This window comes from Lingula anatina, chromosome 6 (assembly GCF_051362555.1).
Source record: "Lingula anatina isolate TDL-2025a chromosome 6, LinAna3.0, whole genome shotgun sequence".
Taxonomy (NCBI): Eukaryota; Metazoa; Brachiopoda; class Lingulata; order Lingulida; family Lingulidae; genus Lingula; species Lingula anatina.
In genome coordinates this window covers 21768001-21787245 of record NC_141772.1, presented here as the reverse complement: position 1 = coordinate 21787245, position 19245 = coordinate 21768001, and the positions used below count along the sequence as shown (strand labels likewise).

General features: G+C 35.6%; 1 protein-coding gene across 1 annotated transcript; it reads left to right on the top strand.

Annotated features, from left to right (window-relative positions):
• The first annotated feature begins 10283 nt into the window (after positions 1-10283).
• LOC106160798 (ankyrin repeat and BTB/POZ domain-containing protein 1) lies at positions 10284-18925 on the top strand. The gene is made up of 12 exons (XM_087015900.1): positions 10284-10473; positions 11114-11176; positions 11645-11700; positions 12072-12216; positions 12720-12879; positions 13615-13660; positions 14038-14154; positions 14689-14810; positions 15501-15593; positions 16043-16231; positions 17123-17323; positions 18030-18925. Exons 1-12 carry the CDS (start codon positions 10418-10420, stop codon positions 18234-18236), a joined length of 1455 nt encoding a protein of 484 aa, XP_086872026.1. The 5' UTR covers positions 10284-10417; the 3' UTR covers positions 18237-18925.
• The last annotated feature ends 320 nt before the right edge of the window (positions 18926-19245 follow it).

Here is a 19245-nt window from a genome sequence, read left to right as displayed (position 1 = left end):
TTGAACGAGCCTACTTTTAAAACGTGGACCGTAAGCTAATATCCACTACCGCAATCAATTTTTCAATTATAATAAAAATCAGAATTAAATTAGCTTGCAGTAAGTTATACATGGGAAGCAAACTACATGTCACATTATTCTAAGTTTTACGTTATACTTACGGCATGCCAGTGGCTCTAGCAGAAAAAAAAAGAAGAAAGCAATATTATACACAACCAAAAGTCAGCCGAATAATGAAAGTGGGGGTGTCATCATTAGAGCTGCAGTGAAAAATATATGGGATTCCATGATAACTATTGTTTGGTGATTATATAAGTGCAATCATGGGTAAAAAACAGACCAGGAGAAACATTTTATGTTGAATAATACCAAGAGAAAAAAAGGGGGTACTCGTTACAAAAAGAATAAAAACTGTATAGCAAGCTTCTTTGTTACAATATTCAGTTTTTAATCTAAGATTACAATACGCGTTGTTTTAACACACACACACACACACACACACACACACACCACACACAAAATTGTTGCAATGCATCGATAAATGATTGTATTATTTGCAAATGCACTTTATGCAACAGACTTTGTTATGAAAGTTCTCACCTCCTCCACCTACCTAGAACGCAAATGTCTTCTTCAGAACAAGGGTCTAATGCGTATCCTTCAGCACAAATACAGGACCAGGGCTTGGGGCAAGGTGCAATACCTTGGCTATTTGGACTAGGGGTATTCTTGCAACGAGTCACGTTGTTTTTGTCAATCCTGCAGCACCTTGTATCGTTCCCGCATAAATGTGGCATATCGGCCGTTGCTATAAAATAAAAAGGCAGAATTAATAGACAGAGTAAAATTTCGTTAATTGGCTAAAGCATGAGCAGTTGACGGTTTACCTTTCAAGAAATGACAGAATATTTTGTCTTTACGAGGATATAGGAACTCTAAATTTTCATAAGTTCTCGTCACATTACTTCAGATGGTTCTCACGATTGTCTCATTCTCCATATATCTCGAAAAGTATGTAGGTTCCAACCCCTCCTCTTTTCCTAATGGTACTTAATATCGAATCCAAAGAGGAAATTCAAATGTTTGTTGAGTACAAAATGGAGTAAGTCAACTACGAAGCATGTCTACCGTGTCAAGCATAAACTTGATTCCCCCGCTCTTAGAAGCATTTATATGGAAAGGGTGGCTTCCAAAACAGCAAAGATTATTAAAGATTGCTCACTCTGCGTATGAACTTTTCAAATGTAGACTTTTATCTTTTAGACGAAGCAAATTGCTTTGAAGTTTTTATCCAACCGCTACATCTCTCTTTAATAGTATGACATTATTTTTACCGATTACTCTAAACTTTTTTCTTTTCATTTATTTAATCATGCATAAATCCAAGATGGTGAAAAAGATTCCGTTTTTATGTGTATTTTTTTTACAATAAATTTAGGCTAACAATGGTTGAATAATTTGATCATTATTATTGTTATTATAATTGCAAACTGGTAGGCCGTGAATTTAGTACATGTCGGATCACATGGAAAGAATTATAATTTAAGGCCGAACTGTAAAATGTTTAAAATCATTATGCTGTCGAAATAGAGACTAATAAAATGACGTTTGCTTTTCTAAATAACATCGACTAGACCATATGACTAAATATAATTTGCTTTGCATTGTGAACATCTTCCAATATTTTCAAAGGTTTGACTTCTCCTTTGCCAGTCATGACAACTTGAAAGCATATCATCCATCTTTGAAATAATAATGTAAAAAATTTTTGTACTTACGGGCACCATCGACTGCACATAGTGACACCGCCATCAAAACAAGACAAAGGGCAATTGATCTGATCATCTTCACCTTCAAATGATAGTTCTGAAGCTGCTGAATTGATTTCTGGCAAAATGTTGATCTACTGGTTGTCAGAGACGACTGTGGATCTGATAATAAGTTCAATATACTCGTAATTTTATAGACAATTCTCAATGTTGGCTGTCATTTACTGTTTGAGAAGAATTAACCAATCAGTAGCTTGCGAAAGGGAATTTTCCCTCTGCGAATTCCCTCACTGTCCAATAAAATTATCTGCATCTTAATTTTAGTGTGTTTAATTATCATAATAATCTAAAATTCGGTTTTTGCACCCTCATTTTTGCAACCCCCACACTTTTTGTACCTAAATGATCTTCTTGTAAGATATGCTGATAGACCTGCGTTTCAACCTTCTGTTACACCCAGAATATGTGCAACACGCCAAATAACAGCTCACGGAAAGGCGTTGCTTTAACGAATTTAAATTGAGATTAAAATTGACTGTCGTGAATATCTTATACCAAGCATCATCTATAAAAAGGGGACAGATTGCTTGTCAAATTTACCATGTTTATATAGTCCATCTTTGTTCTTTACTATAATTTCTCGTGACAAGTTAATTTCACTTGATAGTTATTTCCACTATGCCTATATCGTTGGACTTAACAGGCTTAGCGGAATTATGGAATCTTTCTGCGTTCATGTTTTTGTTTATTTTTGTAAGTGGCTGCCAATATGAGTTGATAGTGGACAAATATAAAAAGAGGATTTTACTTTGATCATACTGAAATCGCAGACGGAATATTCTGTTGAAATAGTCTACCATTTTTGCAAAAGTGAAGAAAACGTACTAGCCGACCCAGAAAAAACAAGGAGATGAAAGAAAACATGTACATTAGAATACAGATAATATCTCTGGTTAAGAGAACAGAAACTTACAATGAGTAAAATTATTGATGTCACCCCCCTCCCAACCTAGAAAAACAAAGATTGGGCCACAAAAAAGAGGAAAAAATACACTAGGACATAGAACATATCTAGGGTTAATTCGTAGATAATTATTTATTTCAATTTTACCCGCATTATCTGTTTTCGGGGGAAAAGGATTTTGTTAAAAATGCAGCACAAAAACAGGGTAGAAGCTTACAACGAGTTAAATTATTGCTGTCAATACCCCCCCCCCCCCCCCCCCCCCCCCCCATCAAGTCTTCGGTTGTTGGGTACTCTTTAGAATAAGACTTGCAGATTTTAAAATGTTTATTGTGACCCTTCAAAAATATCACATTAAATTTTATTCACAAATCACTTCTGTGAACCACTCTAGAAAAGAAATTTAGTATTTTCAATCTTATGTATCAAACTAATTAATGAAATCTGTATTCTTGCATTTAATTCCGTAGATACGTCTCTGTTTGAAAAGAATATACGGGTAGGTGTGTTGGATATGCACGAATATGTATTCCAGTGTACCTGCACTGCAAATATTTGCCGTTAAGAAAAACATCTCGTCAAGATGTAAAGTATAATAAAATAACCAGCCTGTAGTCACGCCAGCGCCTTTCGATTAAAATCATCAAGTTAAATTGTAAGACATTGAACATCAACTTATATCTATGATATCCATTAACTGTGAAGCAGTTAAATTAGTAATATGATAATCATATAACTTAAGGTGAAATACAGACTGTATTTTCATGTCTTTAGTTTACGGCCAGCCTGGACGTATGAGGCTCATGAGGCTGATGTGAGTGGATGTTGTTACTCACTGTCCTCCAGGTGGCAAAGCGTCCAGGACCCTCTTATAATTGCTACATTTACCCTCAGTATAAGTCAGTAAAGAGCTCGCTCAGAGCGTCTTTCTACTTTCATGAATTGAAATTGCCGATATATCGCTAATTTAGATTTTTTGCAATTGTACATTCTTTCTTATGGGAATGATGGTCGTGTTACTTATGCTGATGAAGGTACGTTAATTGCTTTTAAATAAAGGTCAAGAATAATTTTAAACAAAAATAAAAAAGATCAACTAGCTAATTTCACCTGATACCTTCTTTTTCTACTCGACTTGGTGTTAATGATTGAATCACAGAGGGGAAATTGTAATGGGTTTATTCATAGCTATACTGCCTCTCCCTAATCCCCACGTCTACACACCTATGTCATCAGTTGTCAGCATGAACCTGTTGATGTTTAAACTGAATGTGCATGCACATGTTGCAGACGGAGATGATGATGATTTCGTTGAAACAGATTGCAAGTATTTAATCAAAGTTTTACGTAAATGCCATAACGTGTTTGAATATCAGTATAAATACAAAACCACTTATTTTATGTGCCTATTGAGCTACACCGATTTGCGCCTGTTCGGTTCATTATCAATGGACGGACACAAGAAGAACGTAGTGGACCAAGCACCCTAGTTGTCTAGTACAGAATATCTCTCCACCGGTCTCTCTATCTCTCTCTGTCTGCACGTGCGTGGTACAATTCCTTTGCCCGTATTTTTGCAACTGTACGTTATTTTTTGTGTTGAAATGATATTCGTATTACTTATGCTGATAGAGGCCTAATAATTACATTTTAAGGCCAAGAAAAAGTATAATTGAAAGCAACTAGCGATATCTTAATAGTTTAATAGCTATAAGCGGCCACCTGTTGCTCGAACAGTGAAGCATGCAACCAAGCTTGCTTTGGATAAAAAACTACACCAAACGACCAGGAAAATGCAGATTCTTAAGATATCTTAGATGTGAAATGTAATTATGTGTGTAATGCTGATGATCATATAGTAGAACTTCGCCTTCAATGTGTTTGGTTACTAAATGCATGTAAATATGCATGCAAATATTACGAAGTTTAGCTACTGGGTGACAGACAACCCACACTTTTTGTAATTCATATTTTCTCAAGAAAATGCAAAGGCTTTCAAAAGAGCTGTACGCAATATTAATGGGCAGGTTTTTCCTAAAATCAGTACAAAACTTAGATAATAAAGATAACACACAAGAAGATAACTGGTTACCGAACACAAGCTTAAATATATTCTCCGTAGTTTATAAAGGGCCATTTTCGCAAATGTACAACTCATATGGTGGTGGTGGTGGTGGGGGGGGGGGGGGGGGGGGGGGTTAATGTCTTTGGCACGCTTTTGAAATAATGATAAAAAAATCGTGATCTCCTCAGCTACCCAAAAGGCTCTTGCATAGGTCACCATTTTTTTAACTTTTCACTCGGATAGGGTTGGACGAGGGTATTGAGAGCCTTCTCTTTGTAGATCGAAAAATGACAATAAAACGGGTAATCCTAACACCACCCGCTTCTCTTTCTCTCCTTCATAACTCTAGGAAGCAAGGTTCTCTTATAAATGGAAAGCATTCTGCACTTAAATTTATTCACAACAGATAATAACTTTAGGCTATCACTGGTAATACCTGCATAATGACATCAATATGAAAAAGTAAAGTAAAAATTATTGTACTGTAAAAAGTAATAAAAAATAGAGGGTAAAATAATTCCCTTTTGCTCTCAAGCTCCGACCAAGCGTGATAGAAACTAGATCTGAGGAGTGACAAGACACGAGCTGGAATCACAAGGTTCCCCCTCTCTCTCGTCTTTCAATAAAGTATCTGCTTTAATTCACGCATTGGTGTAAATGAGTATAACAGAGAGGAAAATAAGAATGAGCTCGAGTTCATTCATGGCTATATACTGCAGATTCTCCCTAATCCATACTGTACCAGGGTCACAGATTGATTTTTATCGCACACGACGAAGGTGATGGTTTTATTGAAACATATTACAAGTATTTAATCAAATTCTACGCAAATGCCATAATGCGTTTAAGTACTAGTATAATTATATAACCACTGATTTTGTGTGCCAGTCTATTTAAATTACGCCAGTTTGTGCGTGTTGGGCTCATTATGAATGGACGGACACAAGAAGAACGCAGTTTATCCACCACCCCTGTTGTCTAGCACAGAATTTTACTCCAGCGCTCTCTCTTTCTCTCTCTCTATCTGCGCGTGCATGGTAGTATTCCCTTGCCCGCATTTTTGCAACTGTACATAATCTCTTATATATTGAAATAATATCCGTATTACTTATGCTGACAGAGGCATATTTATTACATTTTAAGGCCAAGAAAAGTATAATTAAAAGCAACTTGCAATATATTAATACGTATATACTAGTAGCTACAAGCGGACACCTGTTGCTGGAACACTAGGGCCTGATATCAAACTTTCTTTGCATAAAAAACTGAACAAAACGCGAAATCACCTCATCTTTGAAGGACTGTTAGAAAATTGTTTTGTTTGCTTGGACATGGTGTTTGCTTTTTTTATAATAATATGGAGCTGATTAAATATCCTTGGTTTATATCCTTATTTTCCCTATTCTACCATGCTCTGAAAGTGAAATTGTTTTATCAGCCAAAACGTTAACTTCAGCTTTTTATTACATTTTGCAACACCTTTATAGGCTACATGGACGAAGCTGTTAGCAGTAAAAGATATACATCAGAATGAAGTTGACAGCCCAAAGGCAGGGGAAAGCTCTTTCATTATCAATGGACGGACACAGGAAGAACGCAATGTACCAAGCACCCTAGTTGTCTAGCACAGAATTTCACTCCAGCGCTCTCTCTTTCTCTCTCTCCATCTGCACGTGCATGGTGGAATCCCTTAGCCCGTAGTTTTGCAACTGTACATTATTTCTCATATTGTGAAATGATATTCGTATTACTTATGCTGATAGAGGCACGTTTATTTTATTTTAAGGCCAAGAGAAAGTATGACTAAAAGCAACTTGCAATATATTAATACTCAAATAGCTATAAGCAGACACCTGTTGCTCGAACAGTGAAGCATGCATCCAAACTTTCTTTGTATAAAAAATGAACCATATGTCCAGTCACCTCACCTTAGAAGGAAAAGAGACTATTGGAAATTTGCTTTTAATCGCTTGGACATAGCATTTCCTAAATGTTTACTGATAATAAGATGGAGTTGCTTAAATATCATTGGTTCATATAACTATTTTTCAACTTACAATCATTGGTTAGAAATCCACCATTCTCTGAAGGTGAACTTGTTTTATCTGCCAAAACGTTAACTTTAACATTTTTTGCACTTCGCAACACCTTTATAGCCTACATGGACGAATCCGTTAACTGTAAAAGAAAGCCATCAAAATGAAGTTTACACCACAAAAGCAATAGAAAGGGCTTACCCATTTTTCCTGATGCTTCTTTGTCAGAGTTAGACTTATAATAATAGTAATAAAAAATAATTATGGTAAACTTTATAAGCCCTGTTTTTAATTTGATTAAAGATGTGACGAAGTAAGTTATCAATGTTCTATTTTTATAAATTTTAAGAAAACATGTTCCTACACTGTAAGAGTATACTGCAAGGTAATTTAATTACAGAGAAGTGGATTATATTCAAGTGAATAAATATTGAACTAGGTATTTTTTTCACTAACTGTACATGTACATCCTAACCTACGGCAGTGTGGAGCATTCATACAATGACTTTTGTTTGGACCTTATACATTTTGAAAAAATGCCGGAGCCAGATTAAATTTGTATCATGCTCAAATATTTAACATTATTCTGCATTTTTTATATATAATAACAAAACAATAATTTAAACCAACAAAATTGTAGTTGGTCATTCCACAGCAGTTATTACTGGGTTCAGTGAGATTCTTTAGATGTTCTCTAGAACTTAAATCCCCCCTTCATTACAAAGTTAGCTATGAGGAGGCACACAATTCACAATTTGATTTGTTCTTTCATATATTCTTAAGAACATGAAGATATATATTTTAATAAGCTGTACAAAATATTAATGAGCAGTTTTTTCCTAAAATCTGAACAAAACTTAGTTAACTATGATAACACACGACGAGATAACTGGCTACGGAACAAAAGGTTAAAATATATTCACGCTAGTTGGTAAGGGGTCATTGTCTCAAATCTACAACGCACATGCTGGGGGGGGGGGGTAATATATTCGGCAAGCTTTTGAGATAATGATAAAAAAATCATTAACTCCTCAGCTCCACACAGGGGGTCTGGCAAAGGTCACTATTTTTAGCAGATTGGGGTGGGGAGGATATTGAGAGAGGCTTCTTTGTGTAGACGAGTAAAATGACGGTAAAATGGATGGCCTTTACGCACCCCATTCTCTCTTTCTCCTTCATCATTCGAAGAAACACAGCCTCTAATATCCGTGTAAAATAGAAAGCATTCTACACTTAAAATTTTTCACAACAGATAATAAGTTTATGCTATTTCTGGCAATATCTGCATAATGACATCAATATGAAAAAGTAAAACAAAAATTAATGTTCTGTAAAAAGTAATAAAAAAGATGCAAAAATATAGGGTAACAATATTCCCTTTTGTTCGCAAACTCCGAGCAATCGTGATGGAAACTAGATCGGAGAATCACAAGGCAAGAGCTGGATACACAACCCCCCCCCATCCCTCTCTCCACCCCCACCCCCCTCTCTCTCTCTCATCTAATACAATAATGTATCTGTTTTACTTCACACCGTCATTTCAATCTACATTATTTCTCTATAGTTTACATAATTTTTGGGATATAATCAAACGCAAAAGACAAACTGGTTAATTTCACTTAACATTTTCTCTTTCCACCAGGCTTAATGTAAATGAGTACTAGTATATCACAGAGAGGAAAACAAAAATGAGCTCGACTTCATGGTATAATGCAGCTTCTCCCTAATCCCCACGCCTATACACACTTAATATTAGTTGTCAGCAGGTACTGGCTGGTCTTATAAGACTGAAGGTAATACACGGAGATGGTGATGATTTTGTTGAAACAGATTACACGTACTAAACCAAAGTTCTACGCAACGTGCTAGAATACTAGCATAAAATTAAAAACGCTGATTATGAGTGCCTGTCTATTTGAACTACCAGTACAACGGTTTGCGCCTGTTCGGACATACACTAGCTGAAAGACGAAATCAGTGTATCAAGCAACCATGTTCTCTAGCACAGAATCTCACTCCATCTCTCTCTCTCTCTCTTACCTGCACGTTCGTCTTAGAATTGCTTTGTCCTATTTTTTGCAACTGTACATTATTTCTTATGTGTTGAAAAGATATTTGTATTACTTATGCTGACAGGGGCACATTTATTACATTTTAAGGCCAAGAAAAAGTATAAGTAAAAGCAACTTGCAATATATTAATACTTAAATAGCTATGAACAGACACCTGTTGCTCGAACAGTGAAGCATGCAACCAAACTTTCTTTGAATAAAATACTGCACCCAACGACCAGCCACCTAGCTCATCTTTGAAGGACTGTTGGAAATCCTGTTTTAATTGCTTCGACGTTAATTTTTTTTTTTTTTTTTTTTGATAATAAGATGGAGCTGCTTAGATCTCATTGGTTTATATCCTTTTTCCAACTCTCAAATTATTTGACTACTGACAGTGAAATGATTTAATTTGCCTAAAATTATACATTTTTTTTTTAGATTTCACACCTTTAGGCCTATAGCCTACATATGGACAGCGCTATTAACAGTTAAAAGAAAATCACCAGAAGTTGATAGCATAGCAACAGTGAAAAAACAGTTAAAGGCATGTACCAGTACATATTTCAGGGGCAAATTAATTGAGGCCATCTTCTGGGTCTTCCGGAAGACGGTCAGATTTTCAAGTTTACTGTACAGTACACTGACGGTTATCTTTTTTTTTTTTTTTTCTGTCGGATGACGGTGAAATGGAGGATGGTTCAGCAAAAATAATTTAGAAGACTGTCAGAAAATATCTCTGGATCCGCCCCTGTATTCTAACTGTCATTTCCTTCTCAGAGGACTAAATGATAATTATTATTATAATTAATTATTATATGAACTATATAATAGCCTATATAAGCCCTGTTTCTAAGAAGCAAGTTATAATCAACTGCCGGGTACCTACCGATACACTGTAAATGTGCATGTACCAGCTATTATAATGAATAGGACTTACTTTACCTAGTGTTTGGTGTATCGGTAGGTTGATTGTTTTTTTTTTTTTACGCACCTGTTAAACATGAATTAAGTGAACATCTTAATTCAGCTTTGAGTGTCTTTTGTATTGTGATTTCTAATGTGTGAATGAACCATCGATCTACATGTACTCAATACCCTGTAGGCTGTAACTGCAGTACATGTACCCGTGCGTTGTAAAATATTGTACATATGCGCAAATCAAAGTTCAGAGTTGAAGCGCCTGGGGCTGTCATTACAACTGGTAGTACGTAAAATGACCTTGACCTCTCAAATTAACATACCGCTTACAACATTATTTTAATTTAAGTTAAAAGTTCTGTGCACAGGCCTCATATACTCCCTGCATCACTCCACGCATGAAGTAAGGGCATCTTTTTTTTATGTGATTTAAACGCCTGGTTGATCCTGATTGCAAAATCTCCAATATTTACATTTGATAAATTATAAGCGGCCCTCAGATATGTCTGGCGTTGTTGATGTTGGCCTAGCTCTGAGCACTGCAAATGTAAACCCATCAAATTCAAAGACAGCAGGGGTTTTGTGTCAGCGTTGATAACACCGGGTGCATAATGGACACCTATGAACTGTTCCAGGCTTGTAAACGGGGTGACCTAGCCAAAGTCCAGTGAGTACTGTAAAAATATTACAAAACTCCATCAAACACAGACAGCTGTAACACAGACAGTACAGTGTACATATCAGAATCGTCAATAGGAGTGCTAACGCATGAATTTTCGTGCTAGCTGATCTCTAGCTTGTCATTAGGTCTTATATTTATAAACTATTTGTAAACTGTTCTTTCTTCGGCAAGTTTTTGTTCATTGTTGTATGTTCATATAAATTGATGTACATGTATAAGTAGTACTACGTACTAGTAGATCAAAGACACCCAGTGCTGGTACAATATACTAATTTAACTATTTATTTCTCTATTATTCTCATATAGTTACTATGTTTACTACTAAAGGTTTTTGAAATATATTTACTGCAGTATGTGCTAGAGGCTGTCAATCTTATCACAAGTACCGGTACATGTACTATACTGGTTTTTGATGGATAACATGTCAGTACTTAATATTTTAAGTCCAAGTAAAAAAAAATCCTGGAAAAAAATTAAAATATATCTAGTATCTCAGTTTACATGTACATGCATCCACTGGTATCTCAATGGAATAAGAGAAAATCTGTACTTAAAGATAAAGATACACAGTAATAGTGGATGGATTTTGTTTATTAATATAATGTGTTTTGCTGTTTGGACACAGGCATCTTGTGGAGCAGAAGGAGATGGAACTCAATGTAAGGGACAGATGGGACAGTACTCCATTGTAAGTATAATAATTACATCTACAAATTATTAGGAATATATGTACCAATTTATTGCCAACGCTACAAGCATATATATTGCCAAAAGTTGAATTCCCCTACTAGAGTACAATAAACTGCATGATTCCTGTTTTCTTTTAAGAAAATATTGCAAGAGAAAAACCAATATAATATAGAAGAGATATTAATGAATTTACTTTTTGCATGTGACAAATAACTGTGGCAAGTTACAAGTTGGATTGTGACAAAGTTATGCACAGTGGAATTTACTTTACATTTAAATGCTTTTAAATAAAACTCAGTTTCTTATAAGATTTATGGTGTTTTAGATACAAATAGATGTCATGTGACAAAAAATACATTATCTCTGAAATGATAATCATGGTGAATGGTCATCAAAACATCTATTTGAATTTTCTGCAGAATGCTACATTATTTTGCTATTGTAAAATGTCTTTGTGTTGTTCCAGATATTATGCTTGCCTCTGTGGCCATGAGGATTTGGTGAAATATATGTTGGAAAATGGTGAGTCCTCACTGCAAAGGGATTTTCATTTCTGGGGGGTAAAATATTGATTTGTTGTGCTTGTAGTTAGAGAAATACGTATCACTTCAAAACTGAGATGGGGGGGGGGGGGAGCGAAAGCAAGATGCACCCCATCCATTCCCACTTCACCCTTCATCTCACAATCTGTCACTGATATAAACTGTAATTATGAACCTTTTATAATTACTAGTCAGTGCATTAAAAACAATATATTGAATATGTTTTTTTTTCTCAAGTACAGAATGATATTTTATGCAGAACAGAATGTTATAGGAACACCTTTTTTAATGCACAACTGGTATAAAATATATTATTCAGAAGATGTGAAGTACCGTGGAATCACATTTCAGGTGCTAAATGTGAAGCACACACATTTGATGGTGAGCGCTGTCTTTATGGTGCTCTGACAGATGAGATAAGGAACCTGCTGAAGAAGTACAAAGTTATTAGTAGTAAAACCATACGAAGGCATGAATATGATGAATTTCTGAGGAAGTAAGTATCAAGAACATTCAAAGCAATTAGTAACATAATGACTTGTATTCCTTTTTTTCTATTTTTCTAATTTTCTAATTGTTTATTAGGTTTATTTATTTTTTCTGTATTAGAAAGCTCACTAATATACTCTAAATTAGTGCCATATTTTATATGCATATTTTGAACGAAGAAAGACCAATAGATGGATGTAGTTACTCCATGCCCATACAGTTTTAAATATATTTTGAGTATACTGTGTATAAAAGAGAACTATCAGGAGTCACCTAGTATCTACCTTAAGTACAGTTTTGGATTTTAAACCCCCCCCTCCTATGATTATTTATCTTCTAGGTCTGACTGCACTAATACAATATTAAATCATTTCTTACTCTCAGGTCTGACTGCACTGAAACATTATTAAATTATTTCTTACTCTCAGGTCTGACTGCACTGATACATTATTAAATCATTTCTTACTCTCAGGTCAGACTGCACTGATATATTATTAACTTATTTATCAGGCTGTCAGATAGAGGATTCTATGCAGACATCGTATTCTATGTACATGGCGTGTCACTGCCAGCACACAGGTGTATACTCACGGCCAGGTCAAAATACTTTGCTGAGCTCTTCAAGACCAGGTGGAAGGACAGAAAGGAGATCCACATTACTCATGCACTGGTGAGTTCAGTAAATGTTGTGGGAAATTTACCTTGTTTAACTCCAAAAACAAAGTATAAGGAATAGCTGTGCAGCAAACAGGTTGACTATATAACACTCAATAAATTACTGGAGAGGGTGAATTCTTGTAGCCTGAAGCCTAAAATGGTCTTTATCTGCAATTTCAGATAACAAATGACCTTACATGGTCTTAATCAATGAGTAAGACTTTTGAACTGACTTAGGGTAAGTTAATATGCAATATTGTCTCCCCTCACACATTTTTCCCAATGTAAGGGGAGGTATCCCCCATTGTGAGGGGAGATAATTGCTTGACCACTTAAAAGTCAGTCCAGTAATAGCCTTAATCATCCAGGTTAAGATCATTTTTGATCTTAAAATTAGTCAGTCCATGATAAGACCATTTCTATAATGATTAAGACCATCTAAGTTCATTTTGTGATATGAAAGTGCAGATTAAGACCATTTCAGGGGCACTAGTGTCTCAAGACAGTTCTGGGTAAAAAAGAGAGAGAAAGGACACCCATGTTAATACATGAATTTTTATATTGTTTTGTGAAGATTGTTTAAAAGTAAGATAATGAAATGAGAATTTAGTGCAGATGAATACTTATACTATGGTTTTCAGATGACTGCAATGAAAACTACAAAGCAGTATGTATAATGAAACTTCAGTATCTCCAGCGTCTTGGTTAGGAAAAATTACTACACTGGAAAATTGTTTTTTATTTCTAGGTATATCCATGGGCCTTTAAGGCAGTGTTGCAATATCTCTATACAGGTAGGTGAACAGCTATTATATATATATTTTTTTTTAGTCTAGACTTTAAGTTTTATTCTTATAACAAATGTCATATTTTTAAAGAAAATTGTTCAAATCCATAAGAGGCCATCCCGTGGACTGCCGCTGTGAGGTGTTCTGCTGCTGGGCTGACAACTCTCTGACTTCTACAGTAAGAATTGTCTGATGATATAAGATGTAATGCTGCAGCAATTTTGTTGGATTCCTGCCCATATACCAGTACACCAAAAGGTTATATCCTACAAGAATGCAGTTTCTCTCATACTCGAATAAACCGTAGGAAATGCCCCAACCACAGTAATGCTGCATCCTTTATTTTCTCATGTCTTATTGAACTCTCCCATGTTGTGTTTCAGCTCAAATAGAATGCCATATAGACCAAGTGGAGGACATACTCCGCGTGGCAAAGCAGTGCAGATTGGAACAGTTAATGGAAGAAATGGAGGACAAATTAAAGAAGGTTGTTAGTTTTGGTGAGTAACCTCAGGGAATGATTTCAATTATTCTTTTTAAAATATTTGAGCATGTCAAGACATGTTTTTTAGTCAATCACAAAAATGTATTATCTCACCTGAAGCTAACTAGCTTTTAAGAACAATTGGATCAAAAAAAAATGATAGAAATAAGTAATTAACAGTAATTACTTGATCTTTTCATTGGGGGCCACATCAGATAATTGTGACTTTTACAGATACTGGATTTTTTAGAGACATAATTTCTTATAATTAGAACATTCCTGACGAATGGTACAGGGTAGCAATAAAATTAAAAAGCAGGCTACTCTTTAGTTCTATTTTTTGTTTTTTTGCAGTAAAAGCACCACAAATGCTGTATAGAAATGTAATTTTTGCAATTATAAAATTATATATCTGAAAGTTTGATAATTTTTGGCCATTGAAAGTATGGAGTAATATTACTAATAACCATAATGGTCATTTGTTTTTAAAGTTCCTTGTTGAATTTTCAGTTACGAGTAAAATCTATGATGATCATTTTCTTTTTTTTAGAGTCTACCAAGCCTGGAGTGAATGTGACCCAGATTGTAATCGAGCCGTTGCTAAATTCTAATACTCTAAGTATGGAACTTGGTGTACTGGCTGACCACGCTCTGCCACAGGAAATGTGTATTGTAAGCATGTGCTGTATGCACACACATTACGCACACATGCACGTACACATTCACGAACCCAGGCATGCATGCACATACACTAGAAAGTGGTATGTGTGTACTCACATGTGCATGGATGCATGTACGCATGAAGTAACACACACACACACACACACACACACACACACACACATGCACACACACACACACACATTTCAGGGGCACTAGTCTATCAAGACAATTCTGGCTAAAAAAGAGAGAGAAAGGACAAGGTCACCCATGTTAATACATGAATTTTTACATCTTAATATATAGGTTTGTGAAGATTGCTTAAAAGTAAGATAATGAAATGAAAATTTAGTGGAGGTGAATACTTATACAGTGGTTTTCACATGACTGAAAACTACAAAGCAGTATGTATAATGAAACTTCAGTATCTCCAATGTCTTGTTAAGGAAAAACACACACGCACAGACACATTGGAAATCACCAGATTAGATCTGCAGATCCACATTATAAATGGCAATTTTGTTTATAAGGCCTGTAGTTGATGATGGATTTAATGTTCAGCTGTTGTGTTCAGAAGTCTACAGATAAAAACAACTACATGTACTGTTAGACAGATGAAGCAGATGAGGTTCCAAATCAGTAGCTACATATAGATCTAAATACATATAATAATTCTGTATAATCTTGAAAAATTGTTTTCAGGCTGATGGTGAACTCCCATTTCCTTCTGAAAGATTGCTGACGTACCCAGATCTCTGTCTTTCCATACAGGGTCATCACTATATGGTGCACAAGGTATGTCATGGATTGTGTCATAAAGGTAACAACAACATCTGAAAAACAATCAACTTTTAGAGCTTCCAAGCAACAAACTACATAGGTTCTCCTTCAAGTCTAATTCTCTTTTTTAAGTGAAAGATTTGATTCATACAGTTATATTATATCAACATAATAAAAATTAATTCTAATACTGATGAAATGGAGGTCACAACCTTGTCACTTCCATGCTCTTAATGGTCTCCAGGTTGTCTATAGTAAGTAGGTCCTTCATTAATTTAACGTTGATGAAGAGACCAAAGTCTCACTGAGCAGGATCAAGTGAATGAGTAGGTTACTTCAGTATGTCATTGTTTTTATACAACTGCTATTGCTCTGTGTGACTATTTTTTTTAAAAAACTTGTCTTTCAATTCATTGTCATTATTGTTGACATTCCTAACTTACAATGATATTATTTCCTTCCAGGCATTCTTCTGTGGTCGCAGCGATTACTTCAAAGCCTTGCTACAAGACCACTTCTGTGAGAGCGAGACCCTTACAGACCCCCAATCTGACCCCCTGTGTGACCCCCAGATTCCTGTCATATCCCTCCATGATGTTGAGGAAGAGGTCTTTGTGCAAGTGATGTACTACATCTACCAGGATACCTGTGAGGTAGGTACAAGGGATGTACTACATCTACCAGGATACCTGTGAGGTAGGGACAAGTGATGTGCTACATCTACCAGGATACCTGTGAAGTAGGTACAAGGGATGTGCTACATCTACCGGGATACCTGTGAGGTAGGGACAAGTGATGTGCTACATCTACCGGGATACCTGTGAGGTAGGTACAAGTGATGTACTACATCTACCAGGATACCTGTGAGGTAGGTACAAGGGATGTACTACATCTACCAGGATACCTGTGAGGTAGGTACAAGGGATGTACTACCTCTACCAGGATACCTGTGAGGTAGGTACAAGGGATGTACTACCTCTACCAGGATACCTGTGAGGTAGGTACAAGTGATTCTGCTACATCTACCGGGATACCTGTGAGGTAGGTACAAGTGATGTACTACATCTACCAGGATACCTGTGAGGTAGGTACAAGGGATGTACTACATCTACCAGGATACCTGTGAGGTAGGTACAAGGGATGTACTACATCTACCAGGATACTTATCATCACATAACTTCAATGTGACAGATGAATTCCCAGTTGTTGGGATGAAAGCTTTCGGGGTTTGCTTTCATCTACATAGTGGAAAAAAATTGAACAGCTTTAAATTTCATCATTATGAGTAACACTAGTACACATATCAACTTACATCAAAAAATGACAGCATTGTATTTGACATATTGCAGCTAAATCACAGCAAAATGTTTGATAATTTTAGCTAAATGACAACAATGTGTTTGACATATTTCAGTAAAATCACAACAGTTTGCTTGACATATTTCAGCTAAATGACAGCAATGTCTTTGGCATATTTCAGCTAAATGACAACAATGTGTTTGACACGACAGCTAAATGACAACAATGTCTTTGTCATTTTGCAGCTAAATGATGGCAATGTGTTTGACATCCTGTGGACAGCTGACATGTACCTGCTGCCTGGCCTGAAGAGGCAGTGCTCCAATGTCATAGGGAACTGTCTGAGTTGTGACAATGTCATCAGTGTATTGAGGACGGCACGGCTGTTTAACTTGCCAAGACTTGAGGATCAGTGTACGGAGCACATTGCTAATAATATCGACAAGGTAAAACAGAATGTTAGACTGCATTCCCACAGATTTTAGATCGATCTATCCCCATGGGTGATCTATCCCCAAATGGATCGATCTAAATCTGTGGGAATGCAGTCTTACATACCAATATTTTATGGACTCACTTGCCATTGGTAAATATACATCTGTACCAGTGACACTAAGATAGAATACAATGGCTAATCACCAAACATGGTGAAGTGATTTTCTCATCTCTGCTAACTTCGTTCTTTTTTCACAATGTGCTTGTCTTGGTTGTAATAGACACACAGCAAGTCAGGGCAGTGCATGTGATATACTAGTACATGAGTACAGAACAGGAGTGGTTGTTATATACACCTTACTTATAAGGGGTGTATCCGACTTGTACAATATGCAGATATCAATTAAAAAAGCCTGGTTCTGTGTGATTTGTCTTCATGCATAATGTTCTTGATATTCGCCTTAGAGAGCATTCATATCCAGAGACCATTTAAGGACTACATGGTCTTCCTTTCATGTAGGTCCACCATATTTAGGTCTCGGCCTTACTAGACCTCGGCTCTTCTCGATGTGAATGCTCTCTTAGTTTGACACCTCATTTCACTTCTCGCTAAGACAATTTTAATCCTCTTTACCAGTATTGAGACAATTGTAAAGAATTGAATTGAAACCCACCTTAGATTGAAACCCCATTCTCTATTTGTGTTATTTTTTCCAGATGGTCAAATCAGAAGACTTCATCTCACTAGTGGCAGAAGATGCCCAGGGCGTGAAAGAGCGTCACGAGACAGACACAATCCCAGTGATAGATGACGTCAGATTCCACATCACAAACTTTGTTCAGACCTTCAGTGAAGTGGAAGACGCAAATGCCAAGCTGATTCTGATTGATGGTTTACTAGAGGAGTTGAACTTGGAAGGTTGATGCAGTACATATACTTCAGTGTCTCTTGAAAAGAGAATTGAGACTGTAATTATAAATCTTAACATTATGATAGTTTTAGCAAATGATCTGTGGTGTTTGGGAAGAGAACAAAAGTCACAGAGACACCTCACAGCTATAACATTAAATAACATAATTTTATCCAGTGATATGTGATGTCAAGGGAGAGGACAGGAATCACAGCTATAACATGTAATATCATACATATGTGTTAATCAAAACTCTATAGTTACATAATTACATATGAATAGGGTTGCACAATCCTTGTTGGGTATTTTGTCTTGAATTAAATATAAAATTACCTTTGATGTGCTTCAAGCACAGGGAAAATTGTATTCAATTAGTTGCACTGGCTTTATTAAGAATTTTATGATGAACATTATTTCATCTGACTGAAAAATCTGCTTTGAAGGGGTTTGAGAAAGTTGATGAATGCATTATACCATTAAAACATGGTTCTTGTATAATATAATAATGTAATTTTTTTTTTTACAGAAAAACAATTCATATTTGATTTTTAATGACTTACAAGTGTCAAACTATTGTTGCTTGTGATACTCTTAATTCAATATTATGATAACAGATGTGTTGCATGAGTTTCATTAAATTTCTTTTTTTACTTAAATTTTATTTCTGTCTACAGTTGTTATCAATATAGCTTGTAAAATGAGCATGAAGGCTGTTTGTTTTTATTTAGTTTCCACATGTTATATGCCATTCAGTATATGTTAATTATGCAGGATTGTTATGATGAAGTTATTTATAACTAACAGATACCCATGAATTAACATAAGATTCACACACACACACACACACACACACACACACACACACATGAGGTCATTGTTTTAAAAGGACGACGCTGAAGTAATACACAAAATTAACATACAATTTGATTATAGTAGCCTTATTTAAAATAATTTGAACATAATAACATGGTTTAATAAAACATACTTTATACAGTGTATAATTATGTGAAGCTGTTTTATTT

Excerpts from the sequence above, each read along its gene's own strand:
- LOC106160798 (XM_087015900.1), top strand. The coding sequence starts at position 10,418 with ATGGACACCTATGAACTGTTCCAGGCTTGTAAACGGGGTGACCTAGCC. Across the intron at positions 10,474-11,113 it reads GGTGACCTAGCCAAAGTCCA|GCATCTTGTGGAGCAGAAGG; the intron begins GTGAGTACTGTA and ends GTTTGGACACAG. Across the intron at positions 11,177-11,644 it reads AGATGGGACAGTACTCCATT|ATATTATGCTTGCCTCTGTG; the intron begins GTAAGTATAATA and ends GTGTTGTTCCAG.